This window comes from Trachemys scripta, chromosome 2 (assembly GCF_013100865.1).
Source record: "Trachemys scripta elegans isolate TJP31775 chromosome 2, CAS_Tse_1.0, whole genome shotgun sequence".
NCBI classification, from domain to species: Eukaryota; Metazoa; Chordata; order Testudines; family Emydidae; genus Trachemys; species Trachemys scripta.
This window is the reverse complement of record NC_048299.1, coordinates 6,479,313-6,502,518: the sequence shown is the minus strand read 5'-3', so window position 1 is coordinate 6,502,518 and position 23,206 is coordinate 6,479,313. Positions and strand designations below refer to the sequence as shown.

At 42.7% G+C, this 23,206-nt stretch overlaps 1 protein-coding gene across 3 annotated transcripts in view; it reads right to left on the bottom strand.

The window, feature by feature from the left end:
* Positions 1–5,818: 5,818 nt before the first annotated feature.
* LOC117871936 (meiosis-specific coiled-coil domain-containing protein MEIOC-like) overlaps positions 5,819–23,206 on the bottom strand; it is a 56,906-nt gene continuing 39,518 nt past the window's right edge. For 2 of the 3 annotated variants that reach the window (XM_034759793.1, XM_034759794.1), the window contains exons 5-8: positions 19,007–20,822; positions 17,597–17,731; positions 17,286–17,466; positions 9,799–10,077 (exon numbers count right to left, since the gene is read on the bottom strand). In XM_034759793.1, coding sequence (XP_034615684.1) covers positions 9,821–10,077; positions 17,286–17,466; positions 17,597–17,731; positions 19,007–20,822 — 2,389 coding nt within the window. In that variant the 3' untranslated portion in view covers positions 9,799–9,820. Of the gene's footprint in view, positions 10,078–17,285; positions 17,467–17,596; positions 17,732–19,006; positions 20,823–23,206 lie in introns of all 3 variants that reach the window. The other variant, XM_034759792.1, reaches the window with a different exon arrangement.

Below are 23,206 nucleotides of genomic sequence, written 5' to 3'. Positions count from 1 at the left end.
CTGGGCTTTTTTCTTTCCCCGCCTTGCTCTGCTATGTGGTGAGAAGGAGGGACAGGGTAGAGGAATAAATGAAAAGAAGTTTCCCAGCATGCCATTTGGGGGACAAAGCCCTGGAAATTTTGCTTCCCTGCAGGGAGGAAGAGTGAAAAAAGACTTTGTTTGCTGCTGCCTCAACATAAGCTTAAAAGCTAGGATGCCAGTAAAGAAGTGGGAGCGTGCAAATGCCTTTGATTGTACAAATGGCAGCCAAAATTTGTCAGTTGGAAGGAGCATGGCCAAAGCTCTGAGCCCCAGAGGCAAGTCTGAGTTGCCTCCAATTTTTACAAGAAGAGAGGCATAAATCCAACCGCCTTTGATTTGGAGACAGACCAGCGCCCAAGAAAAAAAAACGGTTACCTACCTCTTGTAATTGTTGTTCTTCAAGATGTGTTGCTCATCTCCATTCCATGTAAGGTATGTGTGATCTTATGGAACTAAGTGCGAAGGTCCCGCCACTGCCTCATCAGGTGAGGAAGAGGATGAGGCCAGAATGGGAAGAGGGACCAATTCCACCTCCCCAGTTGGGGCAGCCTCGGTCTCAGGCTAGTGCTAGTGCCTGGGCACCTTGGTCCAATCCCTCATCTAAGTCAGGAGCAACGTAGTTGCAGACAGCCTCTCTGATGCCCCAGAGATTGAGTGCTGCAAATGGGATCCTGGGGCGGGGGGGGGGGAACCCCGATGGGTTCCAGAATTGCCATGATACAGCCCATTGACCTTGTGGCCAGATGCTCATTGATGGGCCCGGGGGAAAGCCAATACAGGGTATGCCTGGCCCTTGGGCATGGTGATCTCCTCACCCTCTGAGTCTAAGGAGGAAGGGTTCTCCTTGGTGGTCAAGGTGGTGCTGCTGCTGCCTCTGCTTCCCCACTGTATGGGGGTCCTGGTGTTTTGCACTTGGGGAGCGTACCGGGGCTCCGTGGAGTGATGTCATGTACCTGGTGACCGATGACGGTGCACAGGGGACTGGCGGTGGTATTCCGAGGATCGGTGTGGCAGCTCTGGGGACCGGCGCAGAGATTCTAGGGACAGGGATCTGGGGACCGGCATCGGGATTCCGGGAATTGGTGCCGAGGTTCTGGGGACCGGCATGGAGGGTCCAGGGACCAATAGCACGTTTCCAGGGACCGGTGATGAGATGCTGGTGACCAGTGTGGAACTTGGGAGCGGTGCTGTGGGGATGAAGACCACTGCATGGGCCCCCTAGCGGGCTGGCCTCTAGATGGGACTACCAAGATGGTACCAATGAGGGTTCCTGGTATCTCTCTTCTTGTTGGCGGCACCGGCAATGAAAGTATGTTCTTGGCCGCTTGTAACGCCTCCGGCACAGACAGTACCGTCAGGTGCTGGGCACCCCTACCGGTCCCTGGGGTTGGAGGCAGGTCCAGGGTCAGGCTCGGAAGTCTAAGGGGAGAGGCTGCTGCCTGCCCCAGTTCCGGGAAAGATGAGCAGCCCAGCGCAGGTCTCACCTCATCCCCAACTTTCCCTATGCCCTTGCATGATGCCGGGGAGTGCCTTCTCCTGGTATGCTGCTCCTTATGCCCCTTGGTGGGTAGTGGCGATGGGGATCGGTGCCAGGAGGTCGGTGCCAGAGGGGCGTTTCTTACCGACACTGATGTACTTGGCACAGAGTCTGAACGGGCCAGTTCGGAAGCTGGTGTGAGAACTGACTCCATCACTAGCTCTCTAAGGGCTGGTCTACACTGGGTGGGGGGGGGGCGATGTCGATGTAAGATACGTAACTTCAGCTACGGGAATAGCGTAGCTGAAGTCAACGTATCTTATTTCGACTTACCTCGGGTCCTCACGGCGCTGGATTGACGGCCACCGCTCCCCCGTCGACTCCACTACCGCCGTTCGCCCTGGTGGAGTTCCGGAATTGACGGGAGCGCGTTCGGGGATTGATATATTGCATCTAGATGACACGCGATATATCAATCCCCAATAGATTGATGACTACCCGCCGATTCAGCGGGTAGTCTGGATGTACCCTTAGTCTAATTTCCTGTTACTTTTTGGTGTGCGTTTTGAACCCTTTACAGATGCTGCATTTATCCCACGCATGGGTCTCCCCAAGACACTTCAGGCAGCTCTGATGGGGGTCACTCATGGGCTTCTTGCACAACATGCACGGCTTGAAACCTGGGGATCGGGGCACGCTAGGACCCGCGGGACTATCTACTATTTACACTTAACCAACGACTAAAACTAACTAATCTAGATACACTAAATAGACTAAGTGAGAGCAAAAAAACACTGGTTTAAGAGCTTACCAAGGCAAGAGGACGTTTCAACACCATCACTGTACGAAGGAACTAAACGGAGGGGAGCAGGCAGCACCCCTTATACCGGAGCACATGCACGTGACTCCAGAGGGCGCTAGAACCAGTCCTACGGATACCACTGGGGGAAAAACTTCCAGCACTGGTGCATGTGGCGCATGCACACACCTGACATGGAATGGACATGAGCAAGTACTTTCTTCGGTGGAGTTTCCCACAATTGTTTTATGGGGGAGAAGCAGGACAATGGTGGGGTTTTACCCCCATAACAACATGTAATTCTACCCCCCAAACCTTGCAGATCCTCAAATCTCCACAAGAAACTAGGGCAATCTTAACAGATCTTATATCTTCACAATGGCTCTGGGATGTGACAGTCTTCCTCTCTCACTCTCTGACAGTGCAGCTTCAATGGAGTCTTCCTATTCATAATATCACTTGTATTACAGGAGCATCTGAAGACCCCAAGGACCCATTGGGCTAGATGCTGTACAAATAAGTAATACATTCCTTTTGTGAATTTTCATCTGACGACTGCTCTGCATTATCTGAGGGCATGATGCAGGTCTGTTCCTTCAGCCCATTCCCCAATGCCCCAAACTGGCCTTAAACTCTCTCTATATTTCCTAATACAGTATTCCCTAGTATTCTTGCCGGCAAGTTAAAGAAGTATGGGCTGGATGAACGGACTATAAGGTGGATAGAAAGCTGGCTAGATCGTCAGGCTCAATGGGTAGTGATCAATGGCTCCATGTCTAGTTGGCAGCCGGTATCAAGCGGAGTGCCCCAGGGGCCAGTCCTGGGCCTGGTTTTGTTCTAGATCTTCATTAATGATCTGGAGGATGACGTGGATTGCACCCTCAGCAAGTTTGCAGATGACACTAAACTGGGAGGAGTGGTAGATACGCTGGAGGGTAGGGATAGGATACAGAGGGGCCTAGACAAATTAGAGGATTGGGCCAAAAGAAATCTGATGAGGTTCAACAAGGACAAGTGCAGAGTCCTGCACTTAGGACGGAAGAATCTCATGCACTGCTACAGACTAGGGAACGAATGGCTAAGCAGCAGTTCTGCAGAAAAGGACCTAGGCGTTACAGTGGACGAGAAGCTGGATACGAGTCAACAGTGTGCTCTTGTTGCCAAGAAGGCTAATGGTATTTTGGGCTGTATAAGTAGGGGCATTGCCAGCAGATCGAAGGACATGATCATTCCCCTCTATTCGGCATTGGTGAGGCCTCATCTGGAGTATTGTGTGCAGTTTTGGGCCCCACACTACAAGAAGGATGTGGAAAAATTGGAAAGAGTCCAGTGGAGGGCAACAGAAGTGATTAGGCGGCTAGAGTACATGACTTATGAGGAGAGGCTGAGGGAACTGGGATTGTTTAGTCTGCAGAAGAGAAGAATGAGGGGGGGACTACCTGAAGGAGGCTCCAGAGAGGATGGATCTAGACTGTTCTTGGTGGAGTAATGGTCTCAAGTTGCAGTAGGGGATGTTTAGGTTGGATATTAGGAAAGACTTTTTCACTTGGAAGGTGGTGAAGCACTGGAATGGGTTACCTAGGGAAGTGGTGGAATCTCCTTCCTTAGAGGTTTTTAAGGTCAGGCTTGACGAAGCCCTGGCTGGGATGATTTAGTTGGGAATTGGTCCTGCTTTGAGCAGGAGGTTGGACTAGATGACCTCCTGAAGTCCCTTCCAACCCTGATATTCTAATCAGAAAAATGGGGAGAGGTGAATTCTGGGGATTAATATTTGTACAATGCTCTGAAAGCATAAAACATCACAGTAAGTATTATTATTATATAAAGTACTTGCATGACACAGCAGCTAATAATGCCTCAGGACCACATCAGGCTCGGTACCTCCCGTGCTTCACCTCTAAGGGAGGGAATTTCTGCTTATGGAGCTGCATATAATCACCCCAGGCGCCAACATATCTGTCCATGCAGCAGTCCCATGGGGAAGTGCTCCACAGAATACAGAGGGTGCACAGGCTCCCACATATACTACCAAACCAGTTCAGCTACCTTATGCAGCCATAAGAAAGAGCATGAAGCAGGGAGGGGAGAGCAACAGGGACAGAATTTAGCCACTGGTGGTGTATTTGTGATCTATTGTATAATTAGTCATGCTGGAAGACCGTGGACTCTTTAATTTTTAAGTCACTTTAACAGTCAGGCAGTGATCCTGATACAAAACATCATTTTGCAGATGCACTGTCGCAGGTGGCTTGTAGACGCCTATGGATAAGGGAAGTGAGAGTGTCTCTCTGGGGGAGGAGGAGGACCTGGGAGGTAGGCTTAGCAGTCCTTGAAGAGGAACACGTAAGTAGTCATGCTTGGGGAGAAGGCTTATGCTTGACTTTGAATATCATTTTGAGTTGCCTGGGAAATAAAACCACACCATAGGAAGGGATAGATTTCGACATCCTACAACTTGCACGCACTGTTTGGAACAGACTGGGGAACCACCTGGTCACAAAGCACATTTTTAATTTTTCATACAAAAGGGGAGTTGAGAAAATCTTCCACTTCAGGGGATAGAAAGGAATTAGACTGAATTAAATATTTTATTTTAGTTACCAGAAAGGAGATCATGTGGAAGTTTTAATTCCTGATCCTAAAATCTTTTTCGGGTGAGGATTGAGGTAATTTGGCATCACATTCCATGAGAAAAAAAAGTCTGAATTCTTCCATTGATTTTACATTGTTTGGATTTGCAACTGATAATATACTCTCAAAACATGTCATGCAAGCTATACAAAATAAGCTTTTATATATTGTATATAAAATGAAAGTAGAAAGGATCACACAGTGAATTAAATGAAAAAGAAACATGTAATTTAATAGATCTAGAACATTCTACATATTTTGCCTATATCCTCTCCTCTACCCTTTGAATACCGATTGTCATCTTAGGCCTGAACCTGCAAAATCCTCACAGACACACACCTGGGTCTGTGCAGAGCTCCACCGACTTTGTGGGGCTCTGTGTGGGCCCAGAGGTCCGCTTGCACATATCTCACTGCAGGATCAGGGTCTTAGGGTGTCAGCTCTTCAGTGAAGGGCCTATGTCTTCCTGTGTTTGCCAAGCACTTAGCTCAATGGTCTGATCAGGACTGGGGCTTCTAAGTGCTAACATAACAGAAATTGAAGTGTGATGCTTTGTGAAATAATTACAGCTAAGTTGTACATCAACTTATCCAACAAGATTGAATTCCCTTGTAGAAATCTCGCTTGCACAGGGGGAAAAGAGGTGAAAGTTACTTAGGTTATTTACTAACACTTTCTCCTTTCATGTATTATCAGTTAGCAGTTTATTAATTCATTTACGTTTTGATGTTTAGAAAGATTCTGCACCTCATATATGTGACCTCACATCTGGAAACTAGAATAATGGATATTCCTTATTAACACTGACCCATGTAAAACAAGTATTACCCATTGACATCTAATGTTCCCACCACCCCATATAAATTTACTGAAATAATACAATCAAGGACTTAAAATATGAAATACTTTAATTATTTTTATAACTGTAAGTGTTACCCAGAACATACAACAGGTCTTTTCAGTGAATTACAAAAAAACCCCAAACAAATAAGAAACACCTCACATATAGAAGAGGAGCTGATAAGTAACGTGAGTTGAACTGAATAAAACAATAGCTTTAACTATTTATTAGCCACGTACATACAACTGATTGTTTAAATAAGGAAACAATCACATACATAAAAAATGCTAGAAAATTACACTGCCCATGATTTATTACAGGATTCTCATAAATCTGTGACTTCCATACATGTAATACAAATCTTAGCATCTCTTTCTACTGTACCTTTTTCTTAATATAAACCATACATAAGTGTACACAGCATGGTAGGTTACTTTACACAAGTGAACACAATCTAGCCGCAAGGCTTCCTGGTGTTCCATAGAAGGGAGTTGTCTGACAGAAAACAAAAAATGCACACCAAATTCACTAGTTAAGGTGCATCAACTTTCTAAAATAGCAAAGTATGTCCCAACGGAAATCTGTGTAGTATAAATAACCTTTTTTAAAGTTAAGTGTTACACAAGAGGTAGAAGTGATATTTTTCCAACGTTCATTAAATATCCAGTTATTTTACAGAATCACTGAAATAAGCCTAAATTGACTAATCATTAAGTATTAACAATTGGCATCTTGCTTCTTTTAGTTAAATGTATACTTTCACTCATTTCTGTTGGGTCTACTAAATAGATTAACTCACAATAGCCTTCTTCAGTAATATTTCACTAACAGTGTAACATTTGTTTTTAATTAAATGAAATTGACCAACATACATGTAAAAGATATACTTCAGACACCAAACAGTATATTAAAATATAGACACTATTAATCTTTGTATATCTGTCATAAAAATAAAAGTAAACTTATTTTTCCCATATATATTGGAAATAGCCTAATTTTGTGAAAAAAAACCCACTATTTTCATTAAGTTATTATTGTGCATAAACAAGTTTTAGACCAGTTTTATTTTGTACAGTAAAAAAAGGAAAGCAACTTTTATCTGGAATTGATTTTTTTAAGTTGACACTGGCCTATCCTCACTCTCATTAGTTAGCTTTCATATATTATATGCAAACAATTTCTTTTTTAAAGCTTATCTGGCAAATAAGAAGCAGAGGAATTGTAGTTTCAGTTCCCCAATTCTAAAAAAGTTGCTCAAAACGACTTTATTCCATACATTTTCAACTTCTAACAACAAAGGCTAAATAAGTACATTGTAATGCACCTTATTTTTTTGCACCTTTAATTGTAGTATTGCTAATAAAGAAAAATGACTCACCACGCTATAAAATTGACAGATTTGGTTGCACTATTAAAAAGTAAAAAACTAAAGAAAAAGAAAGTGCTTTTAAAAAGCAAATTGTAAAACAATTTATAATAAAGTAACTTCATAGATATAGTTTTTCCTTTTGTAATTATTTAGAAGTTTCCACAAAACAGAAAAGTGCTGGTGATTGAGAGATAAAACTGCACAAGAAACAAATCAAGCTCTTAACACGGTTAAGGCTGTATTTCTATCCAGGCAAATCAGGATAAAACAAGGTGCAAATTTCTCAAAAGCCTATTGATTTAACTCAACCAAAGCATCTTACAGAAGGTACATTCCTCAGCTTTAAATGAAAGCAGACTATTCTCCTAACTCCAAGATGTTACTATGTTCAAATCGCAACAGAAAGCTGAAGTGAGCAAACACAGTTACTTACCGTTTTTGAAAAAATAAGACTTTTAAAGGCACATTAACTATATTATGAACTGATTAAGATCACATTCCTTCACAGTAACTTACATACAAACAATACAATAAGGACCTAATATGCCCAATACATTCAATACTACAAAACAATCCTGCAAGACTACAATTATTCTGTAAACAGAAATGCAAATCAAGACTTTCAAATTCTATTTCCTGTTAACATAGTAATCATAACTCAAAAACTTAAATTCCATACACAACTCAAATACTGTAAACTCTGAAAATTTTTCAAACCACCTATAGTTTCACAAAAACACATTTGACCTTCAGATATTAGTGCAAACAGATTGCACACACACACACACACACAAAATACACTCACACAGCATTAAAATAATTCTCTTCACTACCGATTTTTAGTTTTAGACTAAGGCTTAAAAATATCCATTGAAACTGATTAAATTTTCTTTAGAAAAAGTGGAGCATACTTTTAATAAGATTCTGCCTTCTAATGATTCCTTTGTTTAATCAGTGGATCAAAATGAGGCTTTAGTGACTTCCTATTCTACAAAATGATGCACTCATCACCTCATTACCATTAATAATGGTACTACCACTGGTACTATATTGGTACTAATAGAACTAGACTACAGATGTTCTAGAAACATTCACAGGTTCAAAATTACAGACTGTTTGGAATATTTAGCAAGTACGTGTATATGCACACAGAATTACATATTTATCAAGGAAGTGATGAATTCAACATCATAACATAATGAAACACAGATAAATCTTCATTTTAAGTCTTTGAACTTTTTCTCCTGTCCTCAACATAATTCTTTTTTAAAACAAGAACTGCTCTCCAAAGCCATTCATCAATATACTAACACCTAAGAACATACTTGGTAATTAGTACATTTTGAAAGACAATCTAACATTAAGACACGATTGATAAAGCATTAAAATACTCATAAGTAGTGTGATAACATGAAAATATGAATTATTCATCCTTTTCTAATTCTCACTCTGTACGTTCACATTGATACGTAACACTTCTGATTGTCTAAGCCACAGGATGAAGACTAGTAATAGCAACTAAACATATGAAATCTTCTCATGCTAAAACAAGTCAGTTAAACAGCTTTGGTAACCTAGTATAGTGGGCTTTGTGTAAATATCTTGCAAACATCCCTACCCCTCAAAAAACCCCTATATACTGTGTGTATATTTATATATAATATACATAGTTCCTGAGTAAATCATTAAATCTGATTATTAGGAAGGTTTGGCAAAAGACCCAACTGTATATTATTAAAATAGAATTTTAAATAAACATTTAATCAAAACATTTAAATAAATATGGAATGTTTCTGAAAATTAAAGTACCATAAACATTAATAACCATGTAATTTTTCATTAAGTGCATACTTGCTGTTTTTAACCATGAGGCATCAGTAAATCTAATTTCTAAGTCTGAGTGACAATTTTATGTTAACTGCCAATATGTATTTTAATGCAATGTACTGCAACTCTAAAAATTCCTTAAATTAGTTGTTCATTTATTTATTATGTAAAAATTTTGTCACAAGGATTATACTATGGGAACTTTTGGTTTAGATTAGTTCAGCTGGTAACTTTTAATTGGCAGAACAAGCACGTCATGTAACTAACATTAAACTCTGATTATTCCAATCAGACTCTTGGCAATTACCTGAAAGATTTGACACCCTGTCACAACAGCAAAGCAGAAGTGTGGACTATTCAGTGTTGAGTGACAGTACAAACAATTACATTATTTAGCAATCATTCTGGCACTTAAAAGAATATATAATTGTGCAAAAAAACCCAATAATTATGAAATACCCTTTAAAAATGACATTTCTAAAGTATGCTACATTTTATAACGAATAAATGAAGAAAAGAATCAAAATGAGCTTAGCCACTCACTGGTTTCTCAGATCGTGGCTTGAGTCACAGCTGATACATAGCTTTGGCTAAGTGGTCAAGAAAATGGTCAGCTATTGCCCAGTTCCCCTTAGTAATAAAATCTTTATCTTACATAGAAGACACTGCAATACCAGCAATATTAAAACCGCAATAACACTATTACAAGAAATATTTGTCAACACCAGAATCACAGTAATAAAATTGCAGCACTGATCGGTTGAGTTATCCTTATTTTTTCTGATAACCTAGCAAAAAAGTTCTCCATAGCACAATGCAATTCACTTTCTTCCTTTTTTTTTTTTCCCTGCACAGTTATTCAGAAATCTGTATGGGTTCCTCATGTTTTTCTTTTTTGCTTCCCTTGTCTTCAGGATCTGCACTATTTTTTTCTTTTGTGCTTGCGTTTCCTGGACAAAGCTCTTGCAATGCCCTTTCGACCTCCTCCTGTTTCACTGGAGTGCTTAAGGAGGTTTTTGGTAGAGTCATTTGCAGCGCACACCATAAAGCAGTACGAGCCTTGCGTGTGGAAACAGCTAACTCTTTAATGGCAGCTGCCAGAGCAAGAACATCTACAAAGACAAGAATATGCAACAGAACGAATAGACAACCATGATATCTATTGATTAGACAAAAATCTCTTGAATTCAGCCAACAATTTGTATTATAGTAATGTATCAGGGGGTAGCCGTGTTAGTCTGTATCTACAAAAACAACAAGGAGTCTGGTGGCACCTTAAAGACTAACAGATTTATTTGGGCATAAGCTTTCGATGCATCCGAAGAAGTGAGGTTTTTACTCACGAAAGCTTATGCCCAAATAAATCTGTTAGTCTTTAAGGTGCTACCAGACTCCTTGTTGTTATTATAGTAATGTAATTCCAAGAAACCACCGGAAAGACAGCACCCTATTATTAGAGAAAAGACGGTTACTCACCTTTGTAACTGTTAAGTATCAGAGAGGTAGCCGTGTTAGTCTGAATCTGTAAAAAGCAACAGAGAGTCCTGTGGCACTTTTAAGACTAACAGAAGTACTGGGAGCATAAGCTTTCGTGGGTAAGAACCTCACTTCTTCACATGCAAGACATCTGAAGAAGTGAGGTTCTTACCCACGAAAGCTTATGCTCCCAATACTTCTGTTAGTCTTAAAGGTGCCACAGGACCCTCTGTTGCTTTTTGTAACTGTTGTTCTTCGAGATGTGTTGCTCATATCCATTCCAATTAGGTGTTTGCGCGCCGCGTACAGGATCGTCAGAAGATTTTTGCCCTAGCAACACTCAGTGGGTTGGCTGAGGCGCCCCCTGGAGTGGCGCCCTTATGGGGCCCCTGCCGACCCAGCGCCCCCTCAGTTCCTTCTTGCCGGCTACTCCAACAGAGGCGAAGGAGGTCGGGTTTGGAATGGATATGAGCAACACATCTCGAAGAACAACAGTTACAAAGGTGAGTAACCGTCTTTTCTTCTTCGAGTCCTTGCTCATATCGATTCCAATTAGGTGACTCACAAGCCTTACCTAGGCAGTGGGATCGGAGTGAGATGTCGCGGAGCGAAGGATCCCTGAACCAAATGCCGCATTATCCCTGGACTGCTGCACTATGGCATAGTGGGAAGCAAAGGTACGTACCGATGACCAAGTCGCTGCCCTACAGATCTCCTGTATGGGTACATGAGCCAGGAAGGTGGAGGACGAAGCTTGAGCCCAAGGGGAGTGGGCGGTCAGGTGTGTACCTGGGACACCAGCTAAGTCATAGCACGTACGGATACATGATGTAATCCAGGATGAGATACGCTGGGTGGAGACCGGGAGGCCCTTCACCCGGTCTGCCACAGCTATGAAAAGCTGAATCGTCTTTCTAAAAGGTTTCATTCGCTCAATGTAAAAGGCGAGGGCCCTGCGAACATCTAGGGAGTGCAGCTGCTGTTCTCGTCGAGAAGCATGCGGCTTTGGATAAAAGACTGGAAGGAAGATGTCTTGGTTGACATGGAAGGCAGATACCACCTTAGGAAGGAAGGTGGGGTGGGGTCGTAGCTGTACCTTGTCCTTATGAAACACCATATACGGTGGTTCCGATGTGAGAGCTCTAAGCTCCGATACGCATCTCGCCGAGGTGATAGCTACAAGGAAGGCTGTCTTCCAGGAAAGGTACAGGAGCGAGCAGGTAGCCATGGGCTCAAAGGGGACACCCATGAGCCTGGAGAGGACCAGGTTAAGATCCCACGTAGGGGCTCCAACCCCCTGAGAAATCTAGTGACCATGGGATTGGAGAAGATAGAACGCCCGTTCTCACCCAGGCGGAACGCTGAAATAGCTGCCAGGTGCACTCTGATGGATGATATCGTCAAGCCCTGCTGTTTTAAGGACAAGAGATAGTCCAATATGACAGGAACGGACGCCCGTGGGGGGGGATCTTATGATTCCGGGCGCACCAGCAGGAAAAACGTTTCCACTTGGCTAAGTATGTGGACCTGGTAGAGGGCTTTCTGCTACCCAAAAGTACCTGCTGAACCAAGTGAGAGCAGCATCCACGCTGTGAGGTGGAGAGATTGCAGGTCGGGATGACAGAGCCGTCCGTAGTCTTGAGTGATCAGGTCTAGCCAGGGTGAGAGTGGAATCGGAGTGTCCACTGACAGCTCCAGGAGAGAGTGGTATACCAGTGCTGCCTGGGCCATGCCAGGGCGATCAAAATCAGCCGGGCTCTGTCCCTGCGCAGTTTGAGCAGGACCCTGTGGACTAGTGGGAATGGAGGAAAGGCATAGCACAGGTGAGGCTTCCACTGTATTAGGAAGGCATCCGAGAGAGAACCCAGGGAGCGACCTTGGAGAGAGCAGGACACCTGGCATTTCCGATTGTCGTGAAAGGCGAATAGGTCCATCTGGGGAAAGCCCCACTTCCGGAAGACAGACTGGATGACATCCAGGCGAACCGACCACTCGTGAGCCAGGAATGATCTGCTGAGGTGGTCCGCTAAGGTGTTCTGGACTCCTGGGAGAAACGACACCACCAGATGGATTGAGTGGACTATGCAGAATTCCCACAGACGAGTGGCCTCCTGACAGGGGATGATGACCGGGATCCCCTTTGCTTGTTGATATAAAACATGGCCATTGTGTTGTCTGTGAGGACTGTCACGAAACAGCCTTGAATGCGCTGTTGGAATGCTAGACACGCCAGGCGCACTGCTCTGAGTTCCCGTATGTTGATGTGTAGGGATAACTCTCTGCCGACCATAGACCCTGTGTTCAGAGATTCCCGAGGTGGGACCCCCATCCCAGGGATGACGTGTCTGTGACCAGGGACACGGAGGGCTGTGGGGCATGAAATGGCACCCCTTCGCACACTACTTTGGGGTCCAGCCACCAGTCTAGAGAGGTTAATATTCCTGGTGGAATGGTAACTACCATGTTCAAGCTGTCCTGACTTGGTCAATAAACTGTTGATAACCAGGCTTGCAACGGACGTAGTCGTAGTCTGGCATGCCTGGTCACATACGTGCAGGATATCATGTGTTCCAGGAGGCATAGGCATGTTTTCACGGTTGAGGTCGGGAAGGTTTGCAGACCACGGACTATGTTCGCCATGGACTGGAACTGCGTGTCCGGCAGAAGTTCCTGGGCTAGGCCAGAGTCTAAGACTGCTCCTATGAATTCTCTCCTCTGTGTTGGTACCAGAGTAGATTTTGCGACATTGAGCAGTAGGCCTAGTCGATCGAACATGGTAATGGTGGTCTGAACATGAGACTGCACCTGATCTCTGGAGAGACCTTGAATGAGCCAGTCGTCGAGATACGGGAACACTTGAATCCGTTGTCGATGAAGGGAAGGAGCCACAACAGCCATGCACTTTGTAAACACCCTGGGGGCCGTGGAGAGGCCAAAAGGGAGGACGGTGAATTGTAAGTGCTGCTGGTTGACCACAAAGTGGAGGTGCCCTTCAGACTCTGCAGCCTTGAGTCTGTCTTTTCAGAGAACAGACCCTGGCCATCGAAGGGTAAGTCCTGGAGAGTCTGTTGCAACTCTGGAGATAATCCAGAGACCTGCAGCTATGAGATGCCGCGCATGGCTATGCCCGAGGCCAGGGTCCTAGCTGCCGAGTCCGCTGCGTCCAGAGAGGCTTGTAGGGAGGTTCTGGCCACCTTCTTGCCTTCCTCTACTAGAGCTCCAAACTCCTCTCTGGACTCCTGTGGGACCAACTCTTTGAATTTGGACATAGACACCCACGAAGTATAGTCATAATGGCTCAGGAGTGCCTGTTGGTTGGCCACCCTGAGTTGTAAGCAACGGACGCGGCTTTGGCTGCGGTGCGGGAGGTGCCGGCGGTTGGTGAGCCGACGAGCTGGAAGCGGACGGCACCAGCTTGGGATGCTTCTTCCTTTGACTCGGAGACAGGGACCGGCGCCGTGGAGATCTGGCGCACGTCTTTCGACAAGTCTGAACACGGTGCTGGACCAGTCAGTGCCGCAGGGGCACTCTGCACCGACGATGATGGTGCCAGGTCCCGCGAAGTGGAAGGGACCGAGCTAAGTGCTGCCTCCATGAGGAGCTGCTTCAATCTAGAGTCCTGCTCCTTTCTGGTCCTCGGCTTGAAGGCTTTGCAAATGTGGCACTTGTCCGCTTGGTGGGATTCCCACAGACACCTTAGGCAGGAGTCATGGGGGTCTCCCATCGGCACTGGCCTCAGGCAAGCCGAGCAGGGTTTGAAACCCGGAGACCCCAGCATGGGCCTAGGCACCGGGCCGGGTGAGGGGGGGATGGGGGGAAAGATCCCGCTCTCTTTCAGAAAGAAATTAATCTAACTACACTAACTACTACAACTATTGTATAATAACAGTTGTATAGTTAACAACTGTAAACAACTATTAACAACTACTTATCACTAATGAGAACTATTAACACGTACTAAAGACAAATGCTAGGGAGGGTGGATAGCAGCTAGCTCCGCTCCACAGTTCCAATGACCGGAACTGAGGGGGCGCTGGGTCGGCAGGGGCATATATCCGGCGCCATAAGGGCGCCACTCCAGGGGGCACCTCAGCCAACCCACCGAGTGTTGCTAGGGTAAAAATCTTCCGATGATCGTGCACGCGGCGCGCACACACCTAATTGGAATTGATATGACCAAGCACTTGAAGAAGAACCATATTTCCAATATTTCCTTAGTTATATTCTTGGCTTTCCAATGCACCGAAGTTATGAGATAAATTCAGACTCCAGAACACGGGCTGTTGGTAACAAATGGTGCTGACGTACAAAGCAGGAGAAAACGAGAACTTTGTACTAACAATTTCCTTTCCTTCAAGATAGTGTGACAACTTATATGTTGTCATTCATTGAGTTCAGCCCATTCGCAAGAAAGAAATTATTGCACTCCCTAAAGGAGATTTAATCCCAAACCTGCAAGTCCTATACCTACCCTTCCTGCTTGGTTTTAAAAAAGTAAATTGGAGCTTCACCTGACGGAGATAGCCAATGCCTCACTCAGCGAGTAAGTCCACCCTTCGTCCTTCAATCATAGAACAGACTGACCAACACTTAAGAAATACACCCTGGATGCACTGGACTTGGCTAGTATCCACTATGAAATCTTTAGGGTTCCCGGCAAGCTAGCAATAAACCACTTTCAGTCTCACTGATCTGAAACCAAGATATTGGGCCCTCTGTAATCTAGATTCAGCCAAGAACATGGAGCAAAAATTGTATTATTAGCACAGATGGATGTTCTCTTGATGTAGATGGATGGAGGGCAGCCTTCTACTTTACCCTGGCTCTCTCTGCAACATTTAACATGATCCATCACAATATACTGCTCTGTATAAGACAGTGGTTCTCAAACTAGGGCCGCCGCTTGTTCAGTGGGTCTCAAACTAGGGCCGGTTTGTTTACCTGCCACGTCTGCAGGTTCGGCCGATCGCGGCTCCCACTGGCCGCGGTTCCCCACTCCAGGCCAATGGGGGCTGCAGGAAGGGTGGCCAGCACATTCCTCGGCCCGCACCACTTCCTGCAGCCCCCATTGGGCTGGAGCGGCGAACTGCAGCCAGTGGGAGCCGCGATTGGCCAAACCTGCGGATGTGGCAGGTAAACAAACCAGCCCGGCCCGCCAGGGGCTTTCCTTGAACAAGCGGCGGCCCTAGTTTGAGAACCACTGGTGTAAGATACTTATTCTTTGTGGATAATCATAACGAATCAAGAAATCATGAAGGAGAAAACACCTTGAAAGACTAACTCTTGTCTTGTCTCCTTGTAAGATCTAATCTTCAGTTCGCCTGTATAGGATGAGCATTCTTTCTTGTTGCCTCTGGACTGGTTGAAAGGAGATGCAAGATTTATAGTATGTATGGTCTTTCTGGAGAACATGTGTGGAGGTAGACAAAGACTTTGTTCTACTTGAAATTCTCCGCGATTCTTGCCTGGGTTACAAAGATCAGAATCACCACTACGAAAGTAGCAACTTCTTGCTTGAAAATATAACCCACAGATGAAGCCAAAGCTGCCTTTTAACTAGTGCACTACCCACGAAGGGTTTGGCTGGAAATGTGATTGGCGCTAGCATGAATAAAACTGCCAGAGATATTTGTCATTAAAAAGCTAATTCTTTTGTCCTTGTTTGGGATACGTTCCTCCAAACAGGCAATTGCAGTGGAAGTCTACAAGAATCTGTCTACTCGCTCAAATGTGGGGGGGGGGTTATGACAGCTTTTCCAGTCTGTCTGACATCTTTAAAAGGAAAAAGTCCACAGGATTATGATGGTCTTATTTTTCAACTGTGACTATGGATTCTACTTTTGGAGTCTGCACATACGGGCTTTTCCATGTGGAATTTACTTACTTTCAATTAACTGCCTAATACAACTTCTGTTCTTGGCGGTGAACTCCAACTCTTCAACACCAAGATTTGGGGGTAAAGCCTGTTCTTTTCATTGCTAGCAGGAAAGTACTAGCTCACAATATGCTTAACCTTAGGATCCTTGGCTCCTATCTTACATTAAGAGTTATCCTCCTCCTTTTTTTTTTTTTAAACAAAGCAAAAACAAAGAAACCCAACTTTTCGTTTCTTTTTTTTTTGGTGCCTCTAAATTGGATAGATGGGATCCCAACAAAAGAGGTCTGGTTTTGATTCACCAGTGAACTTGACTCCTGTCATCAAACATACTTGCTTGCTATTCCTTGGCAGAAGCTGCCAATCATACCAAATTTGCAGTGGTTTTGTGACAGACAAAACATCAATTAATGAGCGGTGTAAGACCAAGCAATTTTTCACTTTGTAAGCTAAGAAGGATGAAAGCCCACTCTCAATCACTATTAATGAAGAAGCTCAATTTGTTAAAATGAGTACAACCTGATGCTGAATTGCTTACTTGGCAAATATTTTTGTTTGGTATCAATTCTCAGTGATAGGCTACCTTTTTACAGTGATAACCCTCATATCCCCTACCTGTTAAGTAACAGCATGCACTGAAACAAGTAGGAATTCATCCAAAGTCTTTAACAAAATCTGATTATTTAATATAATAAATAGGACTTTTTTTTTTTTAACCTAGAAAATATCTTGTGACAAGAAGGGGTCTAAAAATCAACACCACAAAACAGAGTAAAGTCTATGTAGAAATTACCTGATACAAGTGAGGGATTTTTCTCTTTTAAAGTCAAAGGCACACATATAACGTTTCTGTTTAAGGGAGTAAGTCTACTTGTTGCCATTACAACATTTAAAATGTGTTATAAATTGAATTGAATACAAATTGAAAAAAAAAAATTTTAGGACTACAAAACAATCAAAAGTATTTACCTTTTTCATTATTATAGCGAGGTGCTCCTTGTCTCTGTGGATTGGCAGCATTAACAATCTCATCTTTCCGCCTCGCTTGTGTAACACGAATGGCTTCTACATGATGTTCCAGAGTTTTGGATATATTCCCATGGACAGGAGTACCGCGAAGCCTTTCCATTTTTCCTACTAAGGTGAGCACCTAACGAATATATTGCAAACAACAAAACAATTATTTTTTTAAAATCCTCCACAAAATATAATAAACCCACAAACATATAACCTGATATTACTAATCCCTGCAGAACATTCCATGCTGTAAGTATGCTTACTCTGGCCTGTTCTCGTAACTGGTCCACAATCAAACGATCCACTCGTGAAGGGTTAGCAGGAAGTCGGGAAACAGGAGTGTTATTTGAGCTAGATACCCGCTTTCCTGGAAAGTTTCTTGCAAGATCAGCTTCAGTCTGAAGAGAAAACACATACCTTTAAAATATTTAGAACGGTGTTTCACCCTATAGCTCTTCTATTTTTTCACCACTACATGGATGCATGAGATGTGTCTGCTGTTTAAGTCTCTGGGGGGCATTTAAAACAATAAGAAGTCATTATTAAATTTTAAACTGCCAACAACTGGCTGTAAAAATAAGGTACTTCCAAAAATTTCAAGTACTACTTTAAAGCATTAATCTAGAATTAACATCTGTAACCAACAAACAAAATTACCTTTAAAATGTTAACCAATCTTGGGTACAGACCTAAGTAAATAGAAGGATCTTGCACAGTCCTTGGAAGGTTAAACTCTAGCTTTGTCACACCAGATTAGAGATGTAAATTCCCAACGGCCTACTGATAACACCTGGTTAAGGGCTCTCAGATAGTCAAATCCAGGAACTACTAGCAAGTACATGAGATGTCCTCAATTGCTGCAATGGTTGTGTTTGAAACTCCCAAGGATAATCCCAGGTTTAACATATTGGCTTTGAGAAGATACCAGCCCTGAAAAGTCATCCACATGGACATCAAACTCACCTATGACAATGGGCCTGGGCAAACCCCAATACAGGGCAGATAAAGATGGGACAAAGCCAAAAGAATATGTTTTAGAGTGACATCTCTCTTACATTTGAAGTCAGATATAAACAACCACCCTCTTGGCCCTCCCTCAGTGCATGCTGAACTGAGTACTATCCAAAAATAGCTGGACTAATAAAGGCCCTGGCTTTATCAATCGTCCAGGCTTTCGCGATACAAGTCATATCAGCGGTCTCTTCCACGATCCATGGATGGTGGTAACTACTGGCTACCAAACTTGCACTGAACAACATGAACCAAAGAATAGGATCCATGCCACCAGATAATACAAGACCTTTGGCCAAAGAGGGCTTGATGGTACTTGGTTAAGCAACCATGGTGTAATTTAGTTCAAGAAAATTACTGCTGAATAAGTGGTCCTAACTCCTGTATGGCTGGAAAATGAAAGATGAACCTCAGTCTCATGCACAATTGTACGACAATTGTATGATACACTGCTTGGTATCTTCTTACGATTGTGAATACTCAAAATAGAGTGTTCAGATGGGGCTCAAAATATTTAGAGTAGAATGAAAGGTCACAATATTTCAAAAAGGCAGCAAGACTGGCTCCTTTTCACCAGTAAGATGCAGGAATTTCTACTCTACCTAGCTGTTGCTTTATAATCACCATCCTACGTACAAGACTATTATGGTATATATTATTACCTTTTTCCTCTCCTTCTCCAGAGCTCTCCACTGTTCGTAACACTCCTCCAATCGAATATGAAGCTCATTAGCAGGTCCACTGCGATTTCTTGGAGGCCTATACTTGTTAAAAGGAGTTGGAAAGGCAAAATATGGTGCACTTAATTCCCCACAAAATAGGTCATTAATGAAGGGATTCAAATGGTTAAAATCGTCATAGTGAAAAAGATCAACAAGTTCTGAGAATGGAAATGGTGATGGAGGAAAAGCAAAATTATTTGCTGACGGAAATGGATGGGGATTAAATGGAGCAAAATTGGGATTTTGCTTAAAATCAGACATTAATGGGAAAGAAGGAAGAAAAGAAGGATTGATGAAATCTGACACGTTGCCACCATTTTGTTCTTGCTTCTTTCGGAACATGTTGAACTGTTGCTGATTTTGTCCTGCATACCCAGGATGGGGTATCCAATTCCTTCTACCTCTTCTTTCATCTTTATTACAGTTATCTTGGTTTTGCTTTTTGCGAAACCTATGATACTTTTCAGACTCATCAGTTGCAGAATTCTGCTGTGTTAACCAGTTGTGTGACAAATTAATGGGTATTTTACGATACTGACCTTTATTAGTCAATGAATCATGCTGGGAATGTCCAATAGGTTTAATTTGTTTCTGATTTTCTGCAAAGAAATTTGAACCCCCCATGTTACTAGGAATACTATTTGATATTTGTAACCTTCCATCTTTCCTTGAATAGGGTACTGGTGACAACTGTGAGTAATAAGAGGGCTGGGTTACAGACTGATGTGTGGGAGATCCACTGGACATAGTTGAAACCCCTGAAGAGGACTGTGGGCTTGTTACTACTTGGTTTTGCTTCCTATATGCAATATCTGATGTAGATGTGGGACTTAAGATTTTACCATCCAGCCACGTATGTCCACGGTAAGGTGAATGAAAGTTTCCATTTTGTAGAGCAGTTTTTACAGATAAATGATATTCAGAAGGTTTACGAGAACATTCTTTAGCATTAATATGGCTCTTACATTCAGTGTTATTACAGGTTTCCCCCAAATTGAAGCTATTATGGCCATTTTGCATGTGAGTTTCCTGTGGGTTTCTATTTGTTCCTCCAGGAAAACTATTTTCTTTAGTAAATGGTTGATTGAAAAAATATAGCGATGGGTGAATAGATGGCTGTGATTTATGAGAAGTTGTAAAATCTTCATATCTTTTAGAAAACAAATGGTTGTCCTGGAACACTTTGCCCCACGTGCCATTAGCAGGTGGACTAGACAGATCATTGGAATACTTTGCTTGTTCTTGTCTGTCATTTTTCATAAGCTTGCCTCTTGCTCTGTCAGTTTCCCAATACTCTTTCTGAATACCAGTGCCATCTTTAATTCTGCATTGAGAAGAAAAATTACTAAAATCAGAGCAGTTCTTTTCACAGTCTCCATTTAATTTCATCTTATCATAATTGCAAACATGCTGATTAAATTGTACATTCTGAAATGCTAATCCTTCTTGCTGAATTATGGCATTATTTTCAAAAGCAGAATTTTCAGGATAAATGTTCAAGATATCATCAGATGGCTGAGTATAAGGGTCAGAAGGAGAAAGCCAAGACTCTATAAGATGAAGGTCTTCAAATCCTCTGTGTAAAGTGTCCACATCAGGTGACTTTTGCAAGTGGCCTTGGTAACAGCTCTGTGTGCCAATCAGGTTCGGAAAATCTTTACTTTGTAAAGGGTGCTTCGAAGACAGACGTGAGAAGTCACCATTGTTTCCAATGTCAGATGCCCACATAGGGGGAAACAATCTGGACAGAGAATTCCTGTAACAAATAGAATTGCACTTTTAGGAACGACCAAACACATTTATGTTACATTACAGCTTTGTTCAGAGTTTAGTGTTTTTTCCAAAATCCAAAGCTACTACTAAGACCTTTGCTAAAGATATAATTTCAAGCAGTTCTGTCACAGAAATTAGCGATAAAAAACTACAAATGTACTAGACGGTTGACAGCCTATAATTATTTCCTAAAGTCTATTTTTTATTGTTTTTTCTAGTCTACTTTTAATGTGTCACATTATGGTGCTTCAATCACTACTATTTGCCCTTCATAATCTTCAGAGACTTAATTATTTATTCTTTAAGAGTTTCTGTACTGACGTTTGAACTTATATAGCACTTTTCATCGAAAGATTCCATAGTATTCTAAAACAAAATTAAGCCTTACACCTCCGCAAAGCTGATTCCATGTTCTGCAGTAATTCTTATTTGTTTAATTACATTTTCCTTGTTCAATTAAAGTATGGTTTTTGCCCCCAGCGAGGAAACATTTATTTAAATCACTTGCTATGAGGTTTTCTAATCATTGTTTTAAACATACACATCATCCTGCTCAATGTTTAACAATATTCGTAAGCCATCAGCTACAGATTTGACTCCTGTAATAGTTGAAAATGTCTGATGGCCTCCCCTCTTAGCACTCTTCTAGGACGACTACTTATGTTTTAAGATAGGGAGGATAAGAATTCAAGAGAAATAATGTACTAGCAAATCGCTATCTTGATTTTTTTCCCCAAATACTATCTATCTAAGAGAAGTCAGCAAAGTCACTGTTATCTATATAGTCTCCACCGTTCTAATTTTTGCAGGGAGGAGGGGGAACTCAGATCCTCCTTGTGGAATTTCCCCACCAAATGTTTGGGTGCAAGAAAGAGTGCAACCCAAACAGGAGACTGTAGGGCCTGCCAACAAATCCTACCAATTCCAAGAGATCCACGTGCTCTATGTGTCTGCACTGGTTCCGGGTCTCTAGTTCTTCCCCAAGCCAACTGCCACACAGTTCCAATGGAGCCAAGCCGTCAGGTCTGGTCAAAGTTGTTCCCTAGGACCCCCAGTGCAGCAGAGATCTGAGGAAGTGTAATATAGCACTATACTATCACATTTCTGTGAGAAAGCTCTTTTGGGTACCAGAAGGAAGTTGGGTAATGGAGAAAAGCTGCAACAATGTACGTTATCCTACCCTTGGGGCATCCACTTCACCCACCACATGGAGAGGTGTCTGGCATGGGGGGGATGATGGCAGAATTTCCCCTCCCAGCATATATTTTTTAGAAATGATCAGGCATGGTAAAAATAGGAGGTGTATGCCTTAAAAGCATACATTTAACCCAAGCTATTTGGTATCAAAAGACACAAAAAAACCTTTCAAATTTTCTGCATAAATTCTGAGATAGAAGCCATTGATGGTTCACTACTTTGCATCGGCAACTCTTGACACTCTCAGTACACCTAATACTCTGTTGTCATGATAATTACCCAAAAGATGGCATGTAATAAATCATCAGAAAACTTAAAACTCATTGATCAGTAATATTCTTGCATAATGTATGCACAGTTTGTGTACAAAGAGTTCATATGTGCTAGAATTATGTTCTTAAAATGACAGGTTTCAGAGTAGTGGCAAGCAAGGCATAAGCCCAGTCTGGCCTAGACAAAGGAATGTGTATTTGCATGTCTGACCAGCCTGGTTGTCAGGCAGAGATAATGAAGGCACATTTACATGCAAGATAAACAAAGCCATCAGGACAGCAAGTGGGGAAAGATGACCAATCTCCATGGAGGATGGAAACTGCATCTCCAGGAAGCCTTCCTGCCTCTTGAAGCAGGATCAATGAACTTTGGGAAGATATAGGGAAAAGAGAAAAAGCCATTTTGGCACCATCACTTGAGGAGCTAAAGAGGTCAGAGATCACAGAATGTTGGATCCTTCAACCAGAGCGGTTGAAGTCCTCGGGTATTAAGTATAGGTGAGAAACCTGCTGAGGAAACAACTGTAACTTGCAGAAATTAAGTTTTAATCTTAAAATTGTATTTGTACTCATTTGTTTGTAACCCTTTCTATCTTTACTGCTTATACTTGGTATCACTTACAACTATGGCCTTTTGTTTAATAAACTTGTTTTTACTATAAACCAATTCAGTGTTTTGATTAAAACAGAGTGTTTATGAAACCCCAGTTAAATTAATGAGCTGTTTTCTATGTCTTTTAAGAAGCAGTGAACTTCTGGGAGTGTTCCAGGAGAGGATGGGACACGACAGGGAAGACAGTTTGGGGGAAATTCGGGATTGAGGGCACAGGAAGAGTGTTGGGGTCACCCTGCGAAAAAGTAACTTGGCAACGGAAACCAGGACGTGACCTGCATGCTT